Source organism: Euphorbia lathyris, chromosome 8 (assembly GCF_963576675.1).
Source record: "Euphorbia lathyris chromosome 8, ddEupLath1.1, whole genome shotgun sequence".
Lineage (NCBI taxonomy): Eukaryota > Viridiplantae > Streptophyta > Magnoliopsida > Malpighiales > Euphorbiaceae > Euphorbia > Euphorbia lathyris.
The window spans coordinates 67,642,875-67,665,819 of NC_088917.1; the positions used below are offsets into that span (position 1 = coordinate 67,642,875).

Here is a 22,945-nt window from a genome sequence, read left to right on the forward strand (position 1 = left end):
ACCTTTCGTGACTTAAACTAAATTTAATTGAGGTTTATATTTATGTTTTATAAATAAAAATTTAGTTATTTATGAACGCAGAAAAAGACAAAATGAAAACTATCTTTTCAGGAATCGGTTGGTTGGGCTATAGATGTAGATGTTGCTTGCTTTGCCTTTGCTTTCTCTCTACAAAAATAAAATCATTTTTTAAATAAAAAATCCTAATAAATAAATAAAAGCTGTACCAGAAGTAGCACCGCAGCTCTGTAACTGGCAACAACAAAACAAAAACCAAATATATACCGAAATTTCACGAACAAAAGCATCACTCTGCAGAGCGAAACAGATTTTAGAGAGAGAAGCAAGAAATTCACACTCTAGAGAGATATATAGAGAGAAAGAGGTTGTTGAATTTGTATAGTCAGTTCATTCTTCAAGGGGAAGAAGAAGTATAAAGAAGTTGCTGAAGCTGAGATTTAATGGCGACGGGAAGGGATAGAGTACCGGTGGAGGTTTGTAAAGGAATCAACGGCCTCGAAAAGGTTGTTCTCCGGGAGATTCGTGGCAGTGCTGCTGAGGTAAGATAAGATGTCTATTACTCTCTTTCTTTCTCTCTCTATCTCATTTTTTTCTATTGATTCTTGTTTAGGATCTAATTTCTTTTGCTTCTTGATCTTCTTCCGATTTTCTTCTTAGGGTTTAGTGTTCGGGTTTATGTGTTCGTATTAGTCCTTAGCTTGCTCAGATCTCTTGATTATGCTCTGTGCGAATGATTTGTAAGAATTTAGGTTAGCGAAGCTGGATTTTGATTAAATCTGTTACTCTCGTCTCTTGAATTTGAACAAGATTTCTATGACTTCAATCTTGAAGTATAAGTTTGCAGTTTATGATATAGTTGCGGTTGGATGTGTTAATAGTACATAGCTTCTATTGAATGTGCATTTCAGGGCCCACGATGTGATTTCTCGATAGATTCTCTTGTTTGGGATTAAAGATGTCAGTAGAAGTTTTTTTTTCAGATATATAGTAAAGACTATCAACATTTCTGTTGCTATTTTTGACGAGTGTGTGCTTGTGTTTGCTGAGTACAAGTTATTTGCGGAAAGTCAATTCTAGTAAATGTAGTCTATTTAATGCGGACGACTAAAATCTTATGGATCTGTACATGTATGTGCACACTCAAGTAGACACATGATTTAGATTGTGCATTGAGAAGGATATTAAGATGGATTTGTGATATTCGGTGTCTTTCTTTTCTTTTGTTTTTTAGTACAAGAATTCTTAGTACCTGGAGTTATTTTGGCATATTTGTGATGTTCTTTTGAATGAGGAAACTGAAGTGATAGCATCCTCATGCTTCTGTATGTGTGTGTGTGTGTGTTGGGGGGTGGGCGGTGGGGGGAAGGGAGGGGACCTATTGTTTGCTATCTTTCTGTGGATTTTCTATGAATGAAAGAAAAATTTCGGAGTTGATTGTAACATCCATTAGACCTTATTAGAGCATTGAGTAGTGATTCTAAGAACCAAAAGGCTTTTGAGCTCAGTGTACTCAAACAAATGGTGCCTTGTCAGATCTATTTGGTTTAAGTTTAACTATAACTGTCTTACTTAGTATGGTCTTTTATATATCTTTTATCCCACTTGGAGAGAAAGTAGAATAAGAGGAAATGTATATGGTATCACCTAAACTAGATTCATGCCATGTCTCTTTCATCTCTGTTCATGTATCTGTTAGAGCATTAAGTAGTGTTTCTAAGAACCAAAAGGCTTTTGAGCTCAGTATACTCAAACAAATGGTGCGTTGTCAGATCTATTTGGTTGAAGTATAGCATGCTTTTTTTTTTCTTTTCTTTTATTTATCTTTATGCTCAGTTTGAAGAGAAAGTAGAATAAGAGGAACTGTATACAGTATCAAGTAAATTAGATGCATGCTTTGTGCCTTTCATCTCGGTTTATGTATCTAACTGATATTACAAACTAGGTCTTTTTTTTTCTCTTCCCTTTCTTCAAAGATTGCCTTACCAATTGATGTACTAAATTACTACTTCCATCTAGTTTTAGATTAACTTGGATTCAAAGTGGATATCCTATAATGGTATTTTCTATTTGTTGCACTCCCCCATTTTTGATATCTTCGGATCAAGTGAGAGTCATTCATGTACTGGTGTGAACTATACCATGCAAAAACTTGAAACTGTGCTGTTTTGAGTAGACATTATTTTCCATTTTAGATTTTCGCAGGTCTGTGTCTATGCTTGGGCTCTATGGTACTCTAACCCGAGTTAGAGAATAGCTTAGGCTGCATGCTACATTTTTGGATTTTCTTCACATTAACCTATTTTTGCTAATTTAACAGTAATGGCTTGTTAGAGAGAACCAAATTTTCTAGTATATAAGGTCCCTAAATTGAATAAACTTTCTTTCCTTTCATTAAAATATCAGATAAATGTCACATAATGACGACCAGTGGACCAAATAATTACCACATAATAAGGTCTCTAATTACATTTTTATTTTGATATTGAACTTGAAAGAGAAAAGATCATAAATAAAAAAAATAGTTTTCCTAGAACAAACTGAAAATAATTAAAATTCACTGCCGCACCTATTGGTTCCTAAGTTTGTGGCATAAGGTTACTTAGTAATATTATTTTCCGTCACTGAAATATATTGCATGTAAAGATTAGTGAGATATTTCACATGATGTAGGTGCGTAACCTTTACCATAGTGCATCTGCATCATTACTGTGACAATGGTAGATTTTGTTTGAGATTTGATAGCCATGAATCCAGATGTTTGCCTTTTCCCTTATAATAGATAGGCTATTGGTTTGAAATGTTTGCTAATAACAGCAATTTTAGTCAACAGTTTTAGAGGACTTGTTGTATAAGATTTGTTAATTTGGTTTAGAAGTTGAATTCCATGAATCCAATGTTTTACCTTTCCTCTTTCAATATATGGACTGGTTGTTGGAAACATTTGTTAATACTGGTCATTTTTTGTCCTGCAAATTTAGAGGACTCCTTGGATAATTTATTAGCTTGATTATGGGAAGTGTCTTTTTTTTTTCCTATTAAGCTTAAATGAAGAACATGTATCTATATTCAACAAACACCATAATTAATACTAACTCATTGGTGGAAAAGCATAGGTTTCCACTAACAAAAACTGCTAAAGCACTAAATAAATAAATAAAATAAAAATATTATCATTAATTTAAGTCTTGATTATGAAATGTTGAACTATAATGAACATTGCTCCACAAGAAATCTATTTCATTGGGATTATGGGTAAAAAGTGAAAAAAAGGGTAGAGGCCTGCTAACTAGTGCTGTGCAAATAGTTCTATTTTTCCTTTTACTTAACCATTTTTTATTATTCTGGTTTTATTTCTCCAGGTGTATTTGTACGGGGCCCATGTAACATCCTGGAAGAATGACCATGGGGAGGAGTTACTTTTTCTTAGCAATAAGGTGATTTTCAGCAATCTAATTATGTCTTCAGTTCCATAATTATTGTCCATTTTAATTTTGAAAATTTTTCCCCTTAAGAGAGCAGCAATCACTTGTAAAGACTTATTATTATTTTTTTGATGTATATCCAGTACAGTGAGGGCGAGCCTTGGCGCAACGGTAAACGTTGTTGTCGTGTGACCAAGAGGTCACGGGTTCGAGTCTTAGGAGCGGCCTCTTGCCAAATAAATTGGCAGGGGAAGGCTTGCCCCCAGTACACCCTTGTGGTGGGACCCCTCCCCGGACCCTCGCTCAGCGGGGACGCGTAGTGCGACCGGGCCGCCCTTTTTATATCCAGTACGGTGAAAATAATAAGCAAATGCATGTGTGTTGAACTGTCCTCATATATTGCGGAAGTCTTATGGGTAGATAGTGTAACTCTCTATTATTACTGGTTGATGCATTGGAAAGTAATAACTTGCTGGTTTATGCCTTCAATGCTACCAAGGACCTACCCTATTTATTGCCTTTGACATATGTATACTACATTGGTTGTCTTAGTGCTTGTAAGTTCAGTTGAGGTCAACCTTGTGTACTAGTTTAATGTATAATTCTTGTCTATTAGCTTGGGTTTACATCAACATAAAATGTGAGAAGAAAGAAACAATATCATACAGTTGATGTCCACTAGCATGTGCTTAAGAATTTATGTGGTGTATATAATTTCCACATACTTATATCGAGCTCATGAAAATTCACATTGGGCATGCTTGGTCTGCACAGTTTACTTAAAGTAACTTCTTGACTAATGAAATTCATTTGCAAATGCATTGAATTCCATCTTCATCTTCTGCAAACATAATATAATGCTCATTTTTTTTTTTTTTTTGCGTACTTCTACCAAGTACATCCAATCTGACCGTCTTGATTATATTATGCAGGCTATATTCAAACCCCCAAAGGCAATTCGTGGAGGCATCCCACTGTGCTTTCCTCAAGTATGTACTAGTCACTCAAATTCTCATCTTGTTTTGCTCGAGTTCATCTTTGTTAAGAGAATTTGCTCCTTGCACAGTTTGGAAGTCAAGGTGGTCTTGAGCAGCATGGATTTGCAAGGAATAGAATCTGGAGCATTGACACTGACCCACCTCCTTTTCCAACAGTTTCTACTAGTAAGGCTTTTATTGATTTGCTCCTTAAGCCTACTGAAGAAGATATGAAGATTTGGCCTCAGAGGTGAAGTACTTGAAATCTTTTCTTTCGATGCTTGTCATAATCTTGAGGATTGGCATACTTAATAAGCTGTAATTGAACCATGTTTCTCTTTGATTTTAGTTTTGAATACCGTCTGAGGGTAGCTTTGGGACCTGGTGGAGATCTGATGCTGACATCTCGAATCAGGAATACCAACGCTGATGGAAAGCCATTCTCTTTCACGTTTGCATATCACACATATTTTTCTGTTTCGGACATCAGGTAGTTAATGAAATTTGTTTCTCGTGTTTGGTTTTTATTATGTTGCTGCGATAATATTATTTCATATAGTTCATATATGCATCCATGGTTAGTGACATGTAAAATTCATTTTTTCCCTAAAAAATGAATTTTATTTATCAAAAACCTTTCTCTAAAATTTGTTCTGAAAGTTTTATTTAGGATTGAGAATGAAAAAAAAAACTGTATTTGTATCTTGCCACATATCTGATAGCTGTTGATTAATAGTATTATCAAGTCACAAGTTAATACTTATCCAGATTTCCCTTTCAGAAATCATGCTCTTAAAATCTCATAATAGTCATGAGTTAATGAAAAATTAAAGGGTGCTTATTATATTCCTGCTTGAGCAAGTGGCCTTGAGTAGCATCCACATGCAGTCTTGTTATTCTTCTGAAATATAAACATAACTTAGAAATTTAGTATTAAAATCAACCTCTGCCTATAGGATGGGGCATTGCAGGCAGGGTTTGGAGTTGAGCATTTGTTATTGGATCTGAAATGCTTTATTCTACTGTCTCACTGCCAAACCTCATCTACAAGATGCCAGCTTGATCTGATGCTGGATTTACAATAGAACTCTTATACCTCATTTTCTTCCCTACCCAAATACATAAATTCTTATATTCTGTGGCCTTGATGGTGTGCGTCTGTGCAGAATTAGTCTGCTTGATTGCATGTGTCCAATTGTGTCTAACTCTGGATTCACATCAAAACCTCCTTTGCCTCTGGTTGTCCTTTCTTTAGCAAATATTTGAACCATTGTTCTTGATGATATTCACATGGGAGATGACAGGACATAGTCATGGTATGAAACCCTTTAGTAATTAGTATACTTATCATGTTTAACTTTTTAGTCCCATTAGCACTAACATTTGAGTTGTAATTAAAGACCAATCTTCTGAATCTGCCAGGGTGTACATTCTATCATTCTGATAATCCATTTGTTAATTCGTGAAGGCTTTGTTTAGTTGCATTTGTTCACATATAGTTTGCTGGACTTCGTTTTCAGTGAAGTGCGAGTTGAAGGATTGGAGACACTGGATTATCTTGACAACCTACAAAGTAAGGAACGTTTTACTGAGCAAGGGGATGCAATAACATTTGAATCAGAGGTAAAGTGAAGATGGTGAATGTTTCCTTCTAATCAAAACTAGTTTGATTAAAAGTTTCTTAATTTAAGCTTTTATCACTATACAGATTGACAAGGTATATCTTAGCACTCCTACAAAGATAGCAATCCTGGATCATGAGAAGAAGAGGACATTTGTACTGCGCAAAGATGGACTTCCAGATGCTGGTAAGATTTACAATCTCTTTGTTTCTAGTGTGCCTTGGAGGAATCATGGTTTAGTAAGAACACCATGTGTGATGATGGAATTCTAAATATAAGAATGGCAATGCTAGGACATTGAGTCAAATGTTTGTGTTTGTTAAGAGTGAGCAACAAAAACACAGCAAATACAAGATTTAAGTAATAGAAAGGTAACAAGAACAAGAATGAGAATAATATGACTTCAATAAGTCTTCATAGTTTATAGTCTTCTGTCTACATATCCGACTCAGTTCCTTGAAGATATTTCGTTGGTTGAAGTTGGGGAGGCTACACCACTCTTGGTGAAGTAATGAAACAAGCTTTAAAATGGATTGACCTGAGCTGAACATGAGATTGAATTATTGTTTGTGTTGTGAATGTAGTGGTGTGGAATCCGTGGGATAAGAAGGCAAAGGCAATGGCTGATTTTGGAGATGATGAGTACAAGCATATGTTGTGTGTGGAGGCAGCTGCTGTGGAGAAGCCAATAACACTAAAACCAGGTGAAGAATGGAAAGGAAGACTGGAACTGTCTGCCGTTCCATCCAGTTACTGTAGCGGTCAACTTGATCCCGCAAAAGTTCTTCTAAGCAGCTAAAGGGAGATGCACTCACTCACAATATTTTGTGTACTGTACAGCTACATTGGCTGGAACTTTACTGCAAGTCTAAGAAATCAATCTTAGTATATGGAATTTCAGTTTTTTTCTGTGTACGTTGATGGATGTATAAATCAAGTTCAAGGATGCTTCGCTTGAGTTGAGTTGAGACCCCATGTTGTAAAAGATTTGAATATTGTAAAGTCTTTCTACAACCCCACCCATATTGTGAAATCAAATGCCTATTTTCAAGGGTATGATATTAGTTTGTTTTGTACTTGTACTTGTGTCCTAAAAAGATAGCCTACATTTATATATTATGCTTTATTCTCTTTTTTAAGGTTATTATTTACAGGAAAAAATTCATTGGACTAGAAACTACAAAATAAGCAATAACTATAGAATTTCAGAGCTGTATGTTAGTTGAGTCATTAGTGCCTCAAAAAATATATGGACTCAAGGGACTATCTTTTACCAATACGGGAGTATTTTATTTTGTATGTGCTCTTTTTTTTCATTAGAACATAAGCCTTCTTTGAGAGGTGGGAGTTCGTGTAATTGAATAATGTTAATGCCTAGTAAACCTTGGATTCATCGGCAACACTAGTTAAAGGTTAGTTAAAGGTTTATGTCCCGTTTGGTAAGATGTAATGACCTTCATAATGGAATGACCATTTAGATGGTTCACCATGTTTGGTTGCATGTTACAATTTTATTGTAATGTAATGAGAAAACCTTGAGTTAAATTTTGTTTAACAAATCTTGTAATCCCCATTACATAGAAAAAGGTAAAAAGCATTATTAGGTCCCTGATCTTTTATTTTTTAGTTCATTAAGCCCGTGATCTTTTATTTTGATACATTAAGTCCTTAATCATTTATTTTTGTCTCATTAAGTCCTTGATGACCAAATTAGTAAATTGTGAACATGTAATTATATTAAAATAATGTTATTAACTTCATCTGTATTTGAAATTATTCAAAAAAAATATTTTTTACAATTTGAATTAAGGGTTCTACAGTTTTTCTATAGTCACTTTACACATCCAAAACTGCTTTCAAACAGTGAAAAAATACAAATTTCGAATCCAGATACAATGAATAACAACAATATGTTAACCAAATTTTATGGTCAATTTTACCTTTTTTGGTCATCAAGGGCTTAATAAGACAAAAAATAAATGATCAGGGCTTAATGTATCCAAATAAAAGATCAAGGGTTTAATGGACCAAAAAATGAAAGATCAGAGGTCTAATGATGCTTTTTACCCATAGAAAAATGACTTGAATTCTCATTATATTGTCATTTAACCTCTCATTTTTCAAATCTCAATCTAGTCTCTCATTCTTGTAAAAAATGTAAAAAGTAGAAAAACATGAAAATTAAAAACGAGAAAAAAAACGAAAAAAACGAAAAATAAAAAAAAACAAAAAACCGGAAAAAGGAGAAAATAGAAAAATGGTGAAAATGGAAATTAAAAGTAACGGGAAAAATGTAAAAAAGCGAAAAATTATACACTAATTTATTGATTTCGGTTAATCTAATTTTGTATTTGATTTTCGATTCAATTTTTCACATTTTTCGTGCTTTTCACGTTTTTCACGTTTTTCGTTGATTTTAATTATGTAAATAAAATTTTATGATTATATTTAATTAGAAAAATATAAGTATTGTAATGGTAATTACATTCCATCATTTTCTTTTTAATTGTCAACAAAACATGGTAATAGAATCACTATTCCATTCCATTACATTATAACTTTGATTACTTTACGACTTTGATTACATTACATTTCATTACAGAGAACAAACTGACCCTTAATACATAAAAAAATCATCTGAACTTGTCTACCTTCGCGAAAAAATGGAGGTTCACATAAAATCTTCAAACTTTACGTAAATCTTATATTGTTAGACATAATTTACATAAAGTGAGAGTTAATTTATGTAAAGCTGTTATTTTATAAAAAAAATCTCTAACTTCACGAAAAAATGAGGTTTACGTAAAAAAAAATTCAACTTTATATAAGTCATCTATTGTTAGACACAATTTACGTAACATTGTTATTTTGCAAAAAAGAACAAATCAACTTCACCTAAATTGATATAATTTCCGTGAAGCTGTTATTTTATAAAAAAATTTCTAACTTCACGAAATAATTGGGGTTTACATAATTTTTTTGAATTTTACGTAAATCCTCTACTGATAGATATAATTTATGTAAATATACCTAAAAATATTTTACAAAAAAAATTACTAACTTCCCTAAAACTCGCGTTTCACGTAAAACATTTGAGTTTTATAGAATCATTTAGCGTTAGACATAATTTACTAAATTTATAAATAAAATATTAAATAATTAACAAATAAAATTATTTTTTATTAATATTTTAGTGAAAGATAATTAGTTTACGTAAAAGTGCACCAATGTTACAAAAATTTGTGAATGTATATATTTTACGTAAAATAGTGTCAATTTGCATTAAAACTGATAGTATAGCTCTTTCTTTGCCGGGTCTCCTTTCGAAGTAAAGGCCTTCGCATTCCTAATCCGGTAGGAAAGGCCCTCTTCTAAGTTACTCCTTGATTTCTTATTTCTTAAGGATGTATATCTAGGGCTTTTGAAACCGGAGATCCTTCTTTTTTTCTATTCGGGAACTGAAGGTGGCTAAGCCAAGGTGCCTTATCTTTCTAATCAGGTAGGTTTGAGCAAAGGCCATAGCGCACCCAGTATGAACAAGGAACAGGCTATTCAATATTTGGCCCTAATGGGCCAAAAATCGATATTAGCTCTGTTTGTTTTTTCGTTTTGGAGTTGCATTGAATTGTATTATACCCTATGTGTTTTTAATTTTTCTTTTAGTAAAAGGGTCTGTTATTATAGTTTGACTTTTAATATGATAATATTTTGTTTTAAATTAAATTAAATTTTAAATATTTTTTTTAAAGTAAAAAGAAAATTTCATTAATGAAAGTCAGAATATAATACAGAAGAAACAAAATCAGGAGGTCTTAATCATTTCATTAGTCGTAATATAGAGGCAGCTCGAGCAAACTCATAGACTACACTATTTGCAGAACGACTAACGAAATTGACACTAACGTCATTTAAAGAACTTAACAGAGATTTTTGCACTCTTATAATATAAAACCATAAGCAGACCTAAAAGGTCATTCCCTAAGATGATTAACTACCGTAAAAATAACCGATTCAATATCACATCTTTCCAAACCTTTATTTTTAAATCAACTCATCGATTCTCTTATACCCACTGCTTCTCCATCTCTGACTTGATAGTTGTCTGGGAGAAGCTTAGAAAACGCACCACAGAACTGGTCTTCACTATTGCGAAGCACAACCCCAACCCTTAACAAATCAGAACCCGAAATCAGGGAAGCATCAACATTTAACTTGTGAACATGGGGATGAGGTCTGCGCCATCTATGTGCTAATGAATTTTGTGTGGAACCATTTCTGCCATGATGCAAGGTTTGTGCATCATGCTATTCCTTCAAACACATACAAGCCATTTAGAAACCACTATTGGAGACATCTTAACATTGTTCCAAATGTAATTGTTTCTACTTATCCAAATTCCCCAGATTACCATGGCCCAAACACAAATAGAGTCAACAGACAGTGTATTAAAAATAAAGCTCACCCACTCCTTCAATAAGTGACCTCTCCAGTTTAGAATTCTTTCCATTCCTGCAATCTGCCAAATTCGACTAGGAATGTTGCATGCACATAAAACATGCATAAAACTCTCCTCAACCGAACCACATAATGAACAAATTGGAATTAAATTGACATGTCTCTTAATTAAATTATCAACAGATGGGATAACATTATGACAGACTCTCCAAATAAAATTTCTCACATTCGAGGGAACTTTGAGCTGTCAAATTTTCTTCCACAAACTACTCACATTATCAACTGGAATATTGCAAAGCCTTTTATAAGCACTCCAGACAGAATAGTTTCCATCATGTTCAAAACACCAGAACCAATCATTATGCAATAGATTTTGAGAAATAGGAATACTAAATATATAATTTTGATCATTTGAATTGAAAAGATCATGAACAATATCTATATCCCATCATCTCTCACCCAATACAAAGAGAGAACTGACAAGAGCAGCAACAATAGGATTTTGCAACACAAAAGTTGGGACTCCAAGAGGAGCTCCTAGCAGCCAAGAATCATGTTCGATACATAAATTATTACCATTACCAAATCTCCTGTGACAACCTTGAAGAAGGATGTCCTTTGCCTCAATAATACTACTCCAAACAAAACTTGCATTATGACCTCTAGTGGCTTCCAAGAAAGACCCATGTTTAAACTACCTAGTTTAAATATACGAAAAACTAGAGAATTTGGTGCAGTGATAAATTGCCAACCCTGTTTTCCGAGCATAGCCAAGTTAAACTCCCTAAGTTTTTTGAACCCTAAACCGCCAGCAAATTTAAATATGCTTAGACAATCCTAACGCAACCAATGAATACCCCGACCCCACATTACACCACCAAAAAGTGTTGAACATACGTTCAAGATCCTGACACAAACTCAACGGTAGTAAGAAAACATCCATCGCATAAATTGGAATCGTTTGGAAACAGTTTTCATTAATATTTCCTTACCTGCACGAGATAGGATTTTGAAATGCCAAGACTGAAGACGATTCCAAGTTCTGTCCTTAATAAAATTTAAGATTTCTCGTTTATTCCGACCAACCATTAATGACAACCCCAAATAACTTCCTTGATTTTGACTTTTCCGAGTCCCAACTCGTGACATATCTGCTGTCGAGTATCAACCCCTACGTTCTGGTTGAAAAACATTGTCACACCCGACCCTAACCTGCATCGGGTATGAATGGAAAATAGGATACCAAACACCTAACAGCCTGAAACCCGAACCTATATTCTAATATATAAAAATTTATTCAGACTACCTAAAGTTTATTTAATTATTTGGCTTGGACTTGATAATTCTATCAAGCTTCCTACGTATCCCGAACATATTTTAATCTTTAAATCGGGAATCAAAGCCACATAGTTCTACCTAGTTTAGGTAGTTCTCGACATGTTGATGAAATTAATATACTTTACTTTATTACTATATAGTTTTATTTTATCTCTACTACTATTCACAATACTGTTCATGACCGCACGCTAATATTTAGTATCCCGAATTTATTTAATAATTCATATGGAATAATCTTTTTAAAATATGAATATATTTTATAAAATATATACCCAAATATTTTATCAAAATCGATAAACTTTTAAGTATATAAATTATGTTATCAAATCAACTCGTATCAAAAATAAATATCGATAATCTAACATTTTTGTCAATACAAACCATGATCGAATAAATTGTTTATTAAAGTGACGCATAATCAAATAAATTTAACATTTAAACAAGCTCATAATCAAATAAATGCTTTATCAAAACAACTCGTAATCAAACAAATGTTTTATCAAACCAACTCGCAATCAAGCAAACGTTTTATCAAACCAACTCGTAATCAAGCAAACGTTTTATCAAACCAGCTCGTGATCTAAATAAACTTAAAACATTATATCCATCCTAAAGTTTCTCCCCTTACGTCAATCCATATAATATAATAGAATCGAGATATCTCATAATTTTGCCTAACCCGCATGGTCTTACTCAACACTTCTTTGCCATACCCGATAGGTCTTTCAACAGTGTACACATGCCATGTCCCTCACTGAACATGGTCTTCAAATATAAAACCACCTATCCGGATTACTCTAGATGGATATATATAAAATCATAAAATTATAATATGCTCAAATCTCTTTTCACAATCAAATTTCATAACCATAAACCATAACCCATTTGGTTTCCGTAAAAGAACCATAATTATTCAAATATTCTCTAAAAATTGCTCAAAATACAATATCATTTAAAATCAAATACTCGTTTAATATAACTAAAATTGTCAAAAATTCGTATAAAATCACCGAATCATAATTTAATCCAACTCCAAGAATCAAATTTCCCAAAATATGGTATCAATAAAGTTAAATATTCTTGACATCCATTTGATATAGTTTGAAATTCATGTAAATAGCATAAGCACATAAAATACGTATAGCCTCTAACCTAGCTACGGGTGCAAAGGTTTCACCGTAGTCAATGCCCTCTTGCTGACTATAGCCCTGGGCTACAAGTCGGGCTTTGTTTCTGACTACGTTGCGCTGCTCATCTAGTTTATTCCTAAAGACCCACTTAGTTCCTATGGTCTTTTGGTTCCTAGGTTTTGGTACTAAATCCCATACCTCATTTCTTTTGAACTGATCAAGCTCCTCTTGCATAGCATTGATCCAGTGTTCGTCGTGCTCAGCATCAGCGAAACTTTTTGGCTCATAAACTGAGACAAATGCAATATTGCTGAGATATTTTCTAAGCTGATCTCTTGTCATCAGCTTGTTGTCAGCAGCATCAAGAATGGACTTCTCCGAATGTCCTCTTGGAATTTTGATTTCTTTGGGTAATGTTGAGTTGTCTAGAATAGGTGTTTCTACAATATCTGCAAGAGTAGTTTGGTCAGCAAAGGTAATTTCGGTTTCGTGTTTACCTTTGGTCAACCCTTGTACCGATGACTCAGAGGCTCCAATTTGATCAGCGGAAGCTGAGCTTGGTTCATCTTCAGCGGACTGAGTTGTCTTTCCTGCAGGGTCAGTTTCATCGAACTCGATATGGACAGACTCTTCTACAACTTGAGTTCGTTTATTATACACCTTATATGCTTTACTGTTAGTTGAGTACCCGAGAAAGATTGCTTCGTCAGCTTTAGCATCAAATTTAGCAAGGTTATCTTTTGTGTTGAGTATAAAGCATTTACACCCAAAGGCATGAAAGTAGCCAATATTGGGCTTCCGTCCTTTCCAAAGTTCATATGGGGTTTTCTTAAGAATAGGTCTAACTAAAGCCCTATTGAGTATATAGCATGCTGTGTGGACAGCTTCACCCCAGAAATACTTTGAAAGCCTATTTTCGCTCAGCATTGTCCTAGCAATTTCGATAATTGTTCTGTTCTTCCTTTCAACAATCCCATTTTGTTGAGGTGTTCTAGGAGCAGAGAAATTGTGGTCAATACCACTGACTTCACAGAATTCGTCAAACTATTGGTTTTTGAATTCTCCGCCATTGTCACTTCTAACATGAGCTACTCTTAGGTCTTTGTCATTTTCAAGCTTTTTAATCAATGTTGTGAACATCTCAAATGTTTCATCCTTGCTACTCAGCAAGATGATCCAAGTATACCGAGAGAAATCGTCTACAATGACTAAGGAAAATTTCTTACCGCCCAAGCTGAGTGGCTGGACAGGTCCGAAAAGGTCCAAATGTAGTAATTCCAATGGTCTCTTGGTTGAGACAATGTTTTTACTTTGAAAAGACTTTTTCGTTTGTTTACCTTGCTGACAAGCATTGCATAATTGATCTTTTTCAAATTTCAATTTGGGCAATCCCTCAACTAATTGCTTTCTAGCTAATTTGGCAAGGAGGTCCATGCTTACATGACCAAGTCTCCTATGCCATAGCCAGGAGTTATCCTCTTTAGATACCAAGCATATATTTTTGGAAAACTGTTTTTCTAAACTCAACATATATACATTGTCAACACGAGGGGCAGTTAAAATCAAATTATTTTTTTTCCCTTGAGTATCCGACACCGAGTAGCATCAAATATAACCTGTCTACCGCTGTCACACAGCTGAGCTACGCTCAATAGGTTATATTTGAGACCGTTAACTAAGGAGACTGACTCAATAGTGGGGTTACCTCCGATAGTACCTGAACATACTATCTTACCCTTTTTATTGTCTCCAAAGCTTACGTTTCCACATCGTTTACGTTCAAGTGTGATGAACTGAGTTTCATCACCAGTCATGTGCCTCGAGCATGCGCTGTCTATATACCACAGTTTTGATTTCTCCACGCATCTCAGGATCACCTGCATGTTAAACTATTCATCTTTAGGTACCCAATTCTTTTTGGGTCCTCGTTGGTTAGCATAGACAGGTGCAATATCATATTTTAATTTGTGACGGCATATATTTATGGTGTGGCCTTGTTTACCACAGAAGTCACAATGAGTTACCCTTTTAGGGTGATTTTGTCTTTGGTCAGCACTATTGTGCTGAGCATGCCAACATACCTTAGTGGTATGACATTTGTTTCCGCAGAAGTCACATTGGACAGTCCGCTTATTATACCAACACACATCTATTGTGTGTCCTCTTTTCCCACAACAGTCACACCGAGTGAACTGTCTACGCTGACCAGTACCTGAGTACTCAGCATGGGATTTATTTTTAGTTGAACCTTTTATTTGGTTCTGTAGGGTTGTGACATCTTTTCTCAGTTTCTTTGAATCTGATTGGACTTCCGAGACAAACTTGTGCATGATTTCCATGTTGTCATGCAAAGTTGAGTTGTCTTGGAGAAGATATCGGAGGTCACTCAGTTTGACCTCTTCAATCTCGTCACATCGCCTGCTGAGTGCTTTTATTTTCTTGTTACACTTTTTAGTTAGTGTATATAGATCACTCAGGGCGTTGACCATTTCATTTCTAAGCAAGAGTAAAGATGTTACCTCATTGGAGTGTTCCTCCTGTTCAGATTCTTCTGAGAGGTCAGCTTGCTCAGATTGAGTGTGGTCAGCAGCATCATTTGCCATGAAGCATATGTTTGCTGACTCGGTGGCATCAGCTTCAGATGATGTTGACTCATCGCTGTCACTCCATGTGGCCACCATTGCCTTTTTGCTTCCCTTCTTTTCTTTCTTTAAGTTGGGACAGCTTGACTTAATGTGTCCATTTTGATGGCACTCGAAGCATGTGACAGGCTTAGAGCTGTCCTTTTTATATCTGCTGTCACTGGACTCAGCTTTGTACCTGTCGCTTCTTTTGTATGGCCTTTTGCTGTTCCTGTCGTTCTTTCTGAACAGCTTCTTCATTTTTCTTGTAAACATGGCCATCTCCTTATCATCTGATGAGTCAGCTTCGGTTGATTCAACTTTCATGATAAGAGATTTCTGCTTTTTGTCCTCTGACTTTTCTTTTGCTTCGAAGTTTTTCATAGAGATCTCATGAGTCAGCAAAGATCCGATCAGCTCGTCGTATTTGTACGTGGTCAAGTCCTGAGCTTCTTCCACAACTGTCTTCTTAGCTTGCCAGCTTTTGGGAAGACTTCTCAATATTTTCTTCACCTGTTCCTCTTCGGTGAAGTTCTTTCCGAGCCTCTTGAGCTCATTTATAATATTGGTGAACCTTGAGTTCATCTCCGAGATGTTTTCATTTTCATTCATCTCGAACAGCTCGTAGAGTCTCATATGTTGGTTCACTTTGGACTCCTTGACCTTGCTTGTGCATTCATAGGTCACCTCCAACTTTTTCCAAATCTCATGTGCTGACTCGCAACCTCAAATCTTATTGTATTCTGTAGCATCTAGCGCACAGTGAAGCATATTGATAGTCGAAGCATTGTTTTGTAATTTTTTAAGGTCATCTTCTGACCACTCAGTTTCACTCTTGACAACCTTTTCGTTGTCAACAGTTTTGTAAGGCACATATGGGCCTTGGACTATTGCAAGCCACGCACTCATGTTTGTAACTTGAATAAAGTTCTTCATCCTGTTTTTCCAAAATGTATAATTTGATCCGAAAAACAAGGGAGGCCGACTAATTGATAGTCCCTCAGGGAGTATCTGTGTTGTTTGGTTCCCTGGAAGGAAACGAGTACTGTTCTCAGCCATTTATCGGGATCAGCTCAAGATAGTTATATCTTTGAGTAGTGAGCTATTAGGCTCTGATACCACTTGTTGGTCCCGTGTAATTAGTTCCAAGGGGGGGGGGGGTTAGGAACTAATATAACTTTTTCGTTTTAATTATGCTGACTTAATATAATTCTTTGAGTTTCACAACTCAGTTTTGGTCAGCACGGCCGAGTGAGGCGTAAGACAGTTTTAGTCAGATACTGACTAGAGCTGTTTTACTTGCGAGTTGGGAAATAACGCTTTTGTGGCCAGCTTCCAACTCAACACTCTAATTTACTCAGTGTCAGCTTAAACAATTTATATACTGAGTAAATATAGCAAGCAACACATACAGATATATATTGAGATAGAGTTAGAAATTACTCAGCACGACTTATCCTGGTTCGGCCTCTCTGCCTACGTCTAGTCCCCAGAATCCCTCCGGGCTTTTTCAATCCAATATTGAGCTCTTTAAAGGTAGAGCACAAACCATTTACAAGGCAGTTGAATATGCAAGAGTACCGTCCTCTATTAGTCTACTCAACTCCTACTAAGTGCTATAACCGAACACCTAGATTTCTCTACCACTGAGTACTTAAAACTGAGTACTCAGCACAACTCTCTCAATTCTACAATTGATACAGACTTGTTCTTTTTCAGACAAAGAACACTTTAGATGATTACAAAATCAATCTAGCTTTTACACAGAGATAGAAATTTGGTGTAAGATCTTTTTCTTGTTTTGATGTGATTTGTATGTATGCTCTTTTTCACTTGTATTTTCGACAAAGGATCCAAGAAGTGTACTTGTCCTTTTATAGTTGAAATCTGAAGACACAATCATTTGAATTCGGATCTATCCGTTGAAACGGCTCTTTCTTCCGACATTGTTCTGGTCAGCTTCAGATTTGCAGGCCAATCATGTCGTCTGAATTTCGCAGGCGCCAGACTTGTCTTCTTCTCGCAGGTTTGTCTTCTTGTGCATGTTTCGTCATTTAGCCAGCGGATATTTGACCCATGCGTCTCGAAACTGTATCCATGCATAATTCAAAAGCTTTTGAATTGGTGCAGATGACTGTCGGATCTTGTCTTTTAGGAAACGGATCATTGGTGCTGTCTTAAAATAATTCAGCATGACTTTGATAACCGTTGTCTTTGATTGTCGCCAATTCCGATACTGAGTTGCCTTTCACTCAGCTTCCACGGTCAGCTTCGTTCTGCAAGATATAGTTCCGAAGAAGACTTCTCTTCTTTTATGCTGAGTTGCTTTTCACTCAGCTTATGTGATTAGCTTCATTTGTAAGCTTCGATTCTGAAGAAGACTTTCATTCTTTCGTACTGAGTTATTCTTTACTCAGCCCACGCTATGTTGTCATGCTGACTATGTTCTGTCTTAATTTGATTCCTGTTCTTATAAATATTTTTATACTCAACATTGAACAAACGCATTAGTACAATTAAATCAAAGCACTTAAATTTAATTGTCTTAATCATGGATTATCTTAAATAATTTTGTCAAATCAAAATCATGTTGGAAAGGTGTTTCAACAGTTCTGTCCTTAATAAAATTTAAGATTTCTCGTTTATTCCGACCAACCATTAATGATAACCCCAAATAACTTCCTTAATTTTGACTTTTCCGAGCCCCAACCTGTGACATATCTGCTGTCGAGTATCAACCCCTACGTTCTGGTTGAAAAACACTGTCACACCCAACCCTAACCTGCATCAGGTATGAATGGAAAATAGGATACCGAACACCTAACAGCCTGAAACCCGAACCTCTATTCTAATATATAAAAATTTATTCAGACTACCTAAAGTTTATTTAATTATTTGGCTTGGACTTGATAATTCTATCAAGCTTCCTACGTATCCCGAACATATTTTAATCTTTAAATCGGGAATCAAAGCCACATAGTTCTACCTAGTTTAGGTAGTTCTCGACATGTTGATGAAATTAATATACTTTACTTTATTACTCTATAGTTTTATTTTATCTCTACTACTATTCACAATACTGTTCATGACCGCACACTAATATTTAGTATTCCGAATTTATTTAATAATCCATATGGAATAATCTTTTTAAAATATGAATATATTTTATAAAATATATACCAAATATTTTATCAAAATCGATAAACATTTAAGTATATAAATTACGTTATCAAATCAACTCGTATCACAAATAAATATCGATAATCTAACATTTTTGTCAATACAAACCATGATCGAATAAATTGTTTATTAAAGCGACGCATAATCAAATAAATCTAACATTTAAACAAGCTCATAATCAAATAAATGCTTTATCAAAACAACTTGTAATCAAACAAATGTTTTATCAAACCAACTCGTAATCAAGCAAACGCTTTATCAAACCAACTCGTAATCAAGCAAACGTTTTATCAAACCAGCTCGTGATCTAAATAAACTTAAAATATGATATCCATCCTAAAGTTTCCCCCCTTACGTATCAATCCACATAATATAATAGAATCGAGATATCTCATAATTTTGCCTAACCCGCATGGTCTTACTCAACACTTCTTTGCCATACCCGATAGGTCTTTCAACAGTGTACACATGCCATGTCCCTCACTGAACATGGTCTTCAAATATAAAACCACCGATCCAGATTACTCTAGATGGATATATATAAAATCATAAAATTATAATATGCTCAAATCTCTTTTCACAATCAAATTTCATAACCATAAACCATAACCCATTTGGCTTCCGTAAAAGAACCATAATTATTCAAATATTCTCTAAAAATTGCTCAAAATACAATATCATTTAAAATCAAATACTCGTTTAATATAACTAAAATTGTCAAAAATTGATATAAAATTACCGAATCATAATTTAATCCAACTCCAAGAATCAAATTTCCCAAAATATGGTATCGATAAAGTTAAATATTCTTATCGGCTATTTTAAGCACGAGATTAGTAACTCTAAATCAGAGTAGTTAACTATTTATTACACTTGTTAGATTATCATATATCTACTTATATAATTTTATATTCCTCATTTTTATACTGATTTTATATCCAACTAATTTTATATTCAAGCTCTTTTATGGATTCTAATTGACAATTATCAATAATAATCATTTCTATTTTTCTAAGGCAATTATCAATAATTACCATTTCTATTTTATAACTTATTTTAATTTTAACTTGATAGGATTTAAAATCAAAATATTCTTATTGCAATATTTTCGGTTACTAAAATATAAATTTTAAACCGACATAATTAATTTGGACCGATTATACTTTTAAATTCGTGACGTTGCTAAAAGCCCATTAATACTGAATTTCGCGTTAATAAATCTAAAGGATAACAGTCTAAAATTTATATTTTTATTAGAAATTCATTGGCGATAAATTATTAATCATAGATCTATTAAAATTTGACAAAACTAGCAGAATCAAACTTACTCACAATCATACCTATAACATTTTAAAAATAATTTGGATCTAAAATATTGTTATCGAAATGTCGTTGTCGGACACCGAAAATGAGTCAATGTGATCTATTGACAGTTGATGCTTCATATGCTTGACGTTGTTCCCAAATGTTATGTTCAATGATGCTTGTTTCGTATCCTATTTCTTCATGGTTTGATTGAATCGAACATATAATCTCTCAATATCCGTAACCCCAAACATGAAAATAATCTTAACGACATTGATATATAGGTTTTTCTTTATGAGGAATATGGTTGAATTTTTATGGTAAATATCCATCAAATATGGTATAATTCAAATAGAAGAAAGAAGGGAAATAAAATAGAAGAAAGATGTAAAATAAAAAAAATTTCAAAGTGAGGGATGAAATTTACAATATTTGTTCTTTTGTCCCCATAATTTTTCGTCTGCCCTCCAAAACCCCTTGCCATTCTCCCTTTTATTTTTAAAGCATCCTTACATATATTATTATTATTATTATTATTATTTTTATTTTAAAAAAAATTCCATCACCCATTACACATTACCTACATGCACACCTAAAGTCCATGTGTAAGGTTTTGAATAATAATTATTATTGTTTTTATTTATTATTATTATTATTATTATTATTAGGGTAAATTCTATGGCTACTTTGTTGGAAAACAAAGTAACCATACTTTATTTTAGTATCCAATAGTAATTAGATATGTGTTAATATAAATAATGTTAATTAAAATTAATAAAAAGGTAACATCAGGTAATATTTAATTATGAAAATTTTAAAGATTATTAATTATAAAGTAAATAATATATGAGTCCCTATATTTTAATCTAATCACTATTTAATCATTATATGTTAATAATACACTATTCAGTCCTTAATTTTAGCTCAATTCAACAGTTTAGTCCATTATAGAGGGACTAATCTGTTCAATAATTTAAAAATTTAAGTGACAAAGCTGTTGATCAAAATAAAATATAAGAACTAAACAATATATTATTAAAATACGAGAACTAAACAATATGTTAGATATTTAAAATAGGGACTGATAAAATAAAAGATTTACGTAAAACTCTATTTTCACAAGTTTTGTGAATTTTTTTCTCCTGAAATAAAAAGGTTACATAAATTTAATCAAACTATACGTAAATTATATCTAAAAATAAAAGATTTACGTAAACTTCAAAGGTTTTACGTAAAACTCTAATTTTCACAATGTTTGTGGATTTTTCTCCTAAAGTAAAAGGGTTACGTAAATTTAGTCAAACCTTACGTAAATTATGTCTAAAAATAAAAGATTTACGTAAAATTCATAAGTTTTACGTTAAACTCTATTTTCACAAGGTTTGTGAATTTTTTTCTCCTAAAATAAAAAGGTTACCTAAATTTAGTCAAACTATACGTAAATTATGTCTACAAATAAAATATTTACGTAAAGTTCAAAGGTTTTACGTAAAACTCCATTTTTCACAAGATTTATGGATTTTTCTCCTAAAATAAAAGGGCTACGTAAATTTAGTCAAACCTTACGTAAATTATGTCTAAAAATAAAAGATTTGCGTAAAATTCAAAGGATTTACAGAAAAACTCTATATTTCACAAGGTTTCTGTATTTTATCTCAAGGTTACGTAAATTATATCTAAAAATAAAATATTTACGTAAAGTTCAAAGGTTTTACATAAAACTCTAATTTTCACAATGGATTTTTCTCCTAAAGTAAAAGGGTTACGTAAATTTAGTCAAACCTTACGTAAATTATGTCTAAAAATAAAAGATTTACGTAAAATTCGTAGGTTTTACGTAAAACTCTATTTTCACAAGGTTCGTGAATGTTTTTCTCCTAAAATAAAAAGGTTACGTAAATTTAGTCAAACTATACGTAAATTATATCTAAAAATAAAATATTTATGTAAAGTTCGAAGGTTTTACATAAAACTCTAATTTTCATAATGTTTGTGGATTTTTCTCCTAAAGAAAAAGTATCACACCCGACCCAAATCGGCATCGGGTATGAATGGAAAATAGGCTAACGAACGCCTATCGGTCTGAAACACGAATCCATTTTCTAACAGAGACAAATTTATTTGGACTACCTAAAGTTTATTTAATTGTTTGGTTTGGACTTGATAATTCTATCAAGCTTCCTACGTATCCCGAACATTAATCTTTTAAATCGGGAATCAAAGCCACGTAGTTCTACCTATTTTAGGTAGTTCTCTTAACTTAGGTAGTTCTCTTAACTTATTAACTCGTTTTAACTTATTCACACGTTGAATGACACACTAATACTTTAATTGTATATTTCACGTTGTTATAATCTTTATATATATATCATTTTATCAAAACGTATCAAATCGAATAACGTTTTATCAAAACGAATCAAATCGAACAATGTTTTATCAAAACGATTCGTACTCAAATCAACTCATAATCAAATAAATTACTTTAACAAACCAACTCGTAATAAATCAAAGGTAAAATATTATAATTCAAATCATCAATCATTTTTAAAACGTAATATAAAATTTGTGTATGTATCCATCCTCGAATTCCACCCGTGTAGCTTATCATAACATCAATCATATCAATAATCGAGATATCTCATTCATATCTCCCATTGCCTAACGTTAGGACTACCAGCCGTGAACTCTGGCCATACCGCCCTTAGGTATGGTCTTACAACTTACATCTCCTACCCCGGACAATCCTAGATGGACAAAACCATTTTATCTTTCTTTCAAAGTATCAAACATAAAATCATATTTGGATGTCAATCCAAAATAATAACCACAATCGTAACAACTTTCTCAATCCAAAAATAATTCGTATAAAATCAT

The 22,945-nt window shown here is 33.5% G+C and overlaps 1 protein-coding gene across 1 annotated transcript; it reads left to right on the forward strand.

Moving 5' to 3' along the window:
* The first annotated feature begins 208 nt into the window (after positions 1 to 208).
* LOC136202742 (putative glucose-6-phosphate 1-epimerase) lies at positions 209 to 7,176 on the forward strand. The gene is made up of 8 exons (XM_065993583.1): positions 209 to 560; positions 3,381 to 3,455; positions 4,376 to 4,432; positions 4,510 to 4,670; positions 4,770 to 4,910; positions 5,941 to 6,043; positions 6,129 to 6,228; positions 6,627 to 7,176. Exons 1-8 carry the CDS (start codon positions 462 to 464, stop codon positions 6,839 to 6,841), a joined length of 951 nt encoding a protein of 316 aa, XP_065849655.1. The 5' UTR covers positions 209 to 461; the 3' UTR covers positions 6,842 to 7,176.
* Positions 7,177 to 22,945: the final 15,769 nt, after the last annotated feature.

What these genes read in the sequence shown, in the direction of transcription:
- LOC136202742 (XM_065993583.1), top strand. Translation starts at nt 462, where the DNA reads ATGGCGACGGGAAGGGATAGAGTACCGGTGGAGGTTTGTAAAGGAATC. An exon ending in TTTTCTGTTTCGGACATCAG is followed by an intron (nt 4,911 to 5,940) that starts GTAGTTAATGAA and finishes CTTCGTTTTCAG; the next exon opens with TGAAGTGCGAGTTGAAGGAT. An exon ending in CAATAACATTTGAATCAGAG is followed by an intron (nt 6,044 to 6,128) that starts GTAAAGTGAAGA and finishes ATCACTATACAG; the next exon opens with ATTGACAAGGTATATCTTAG.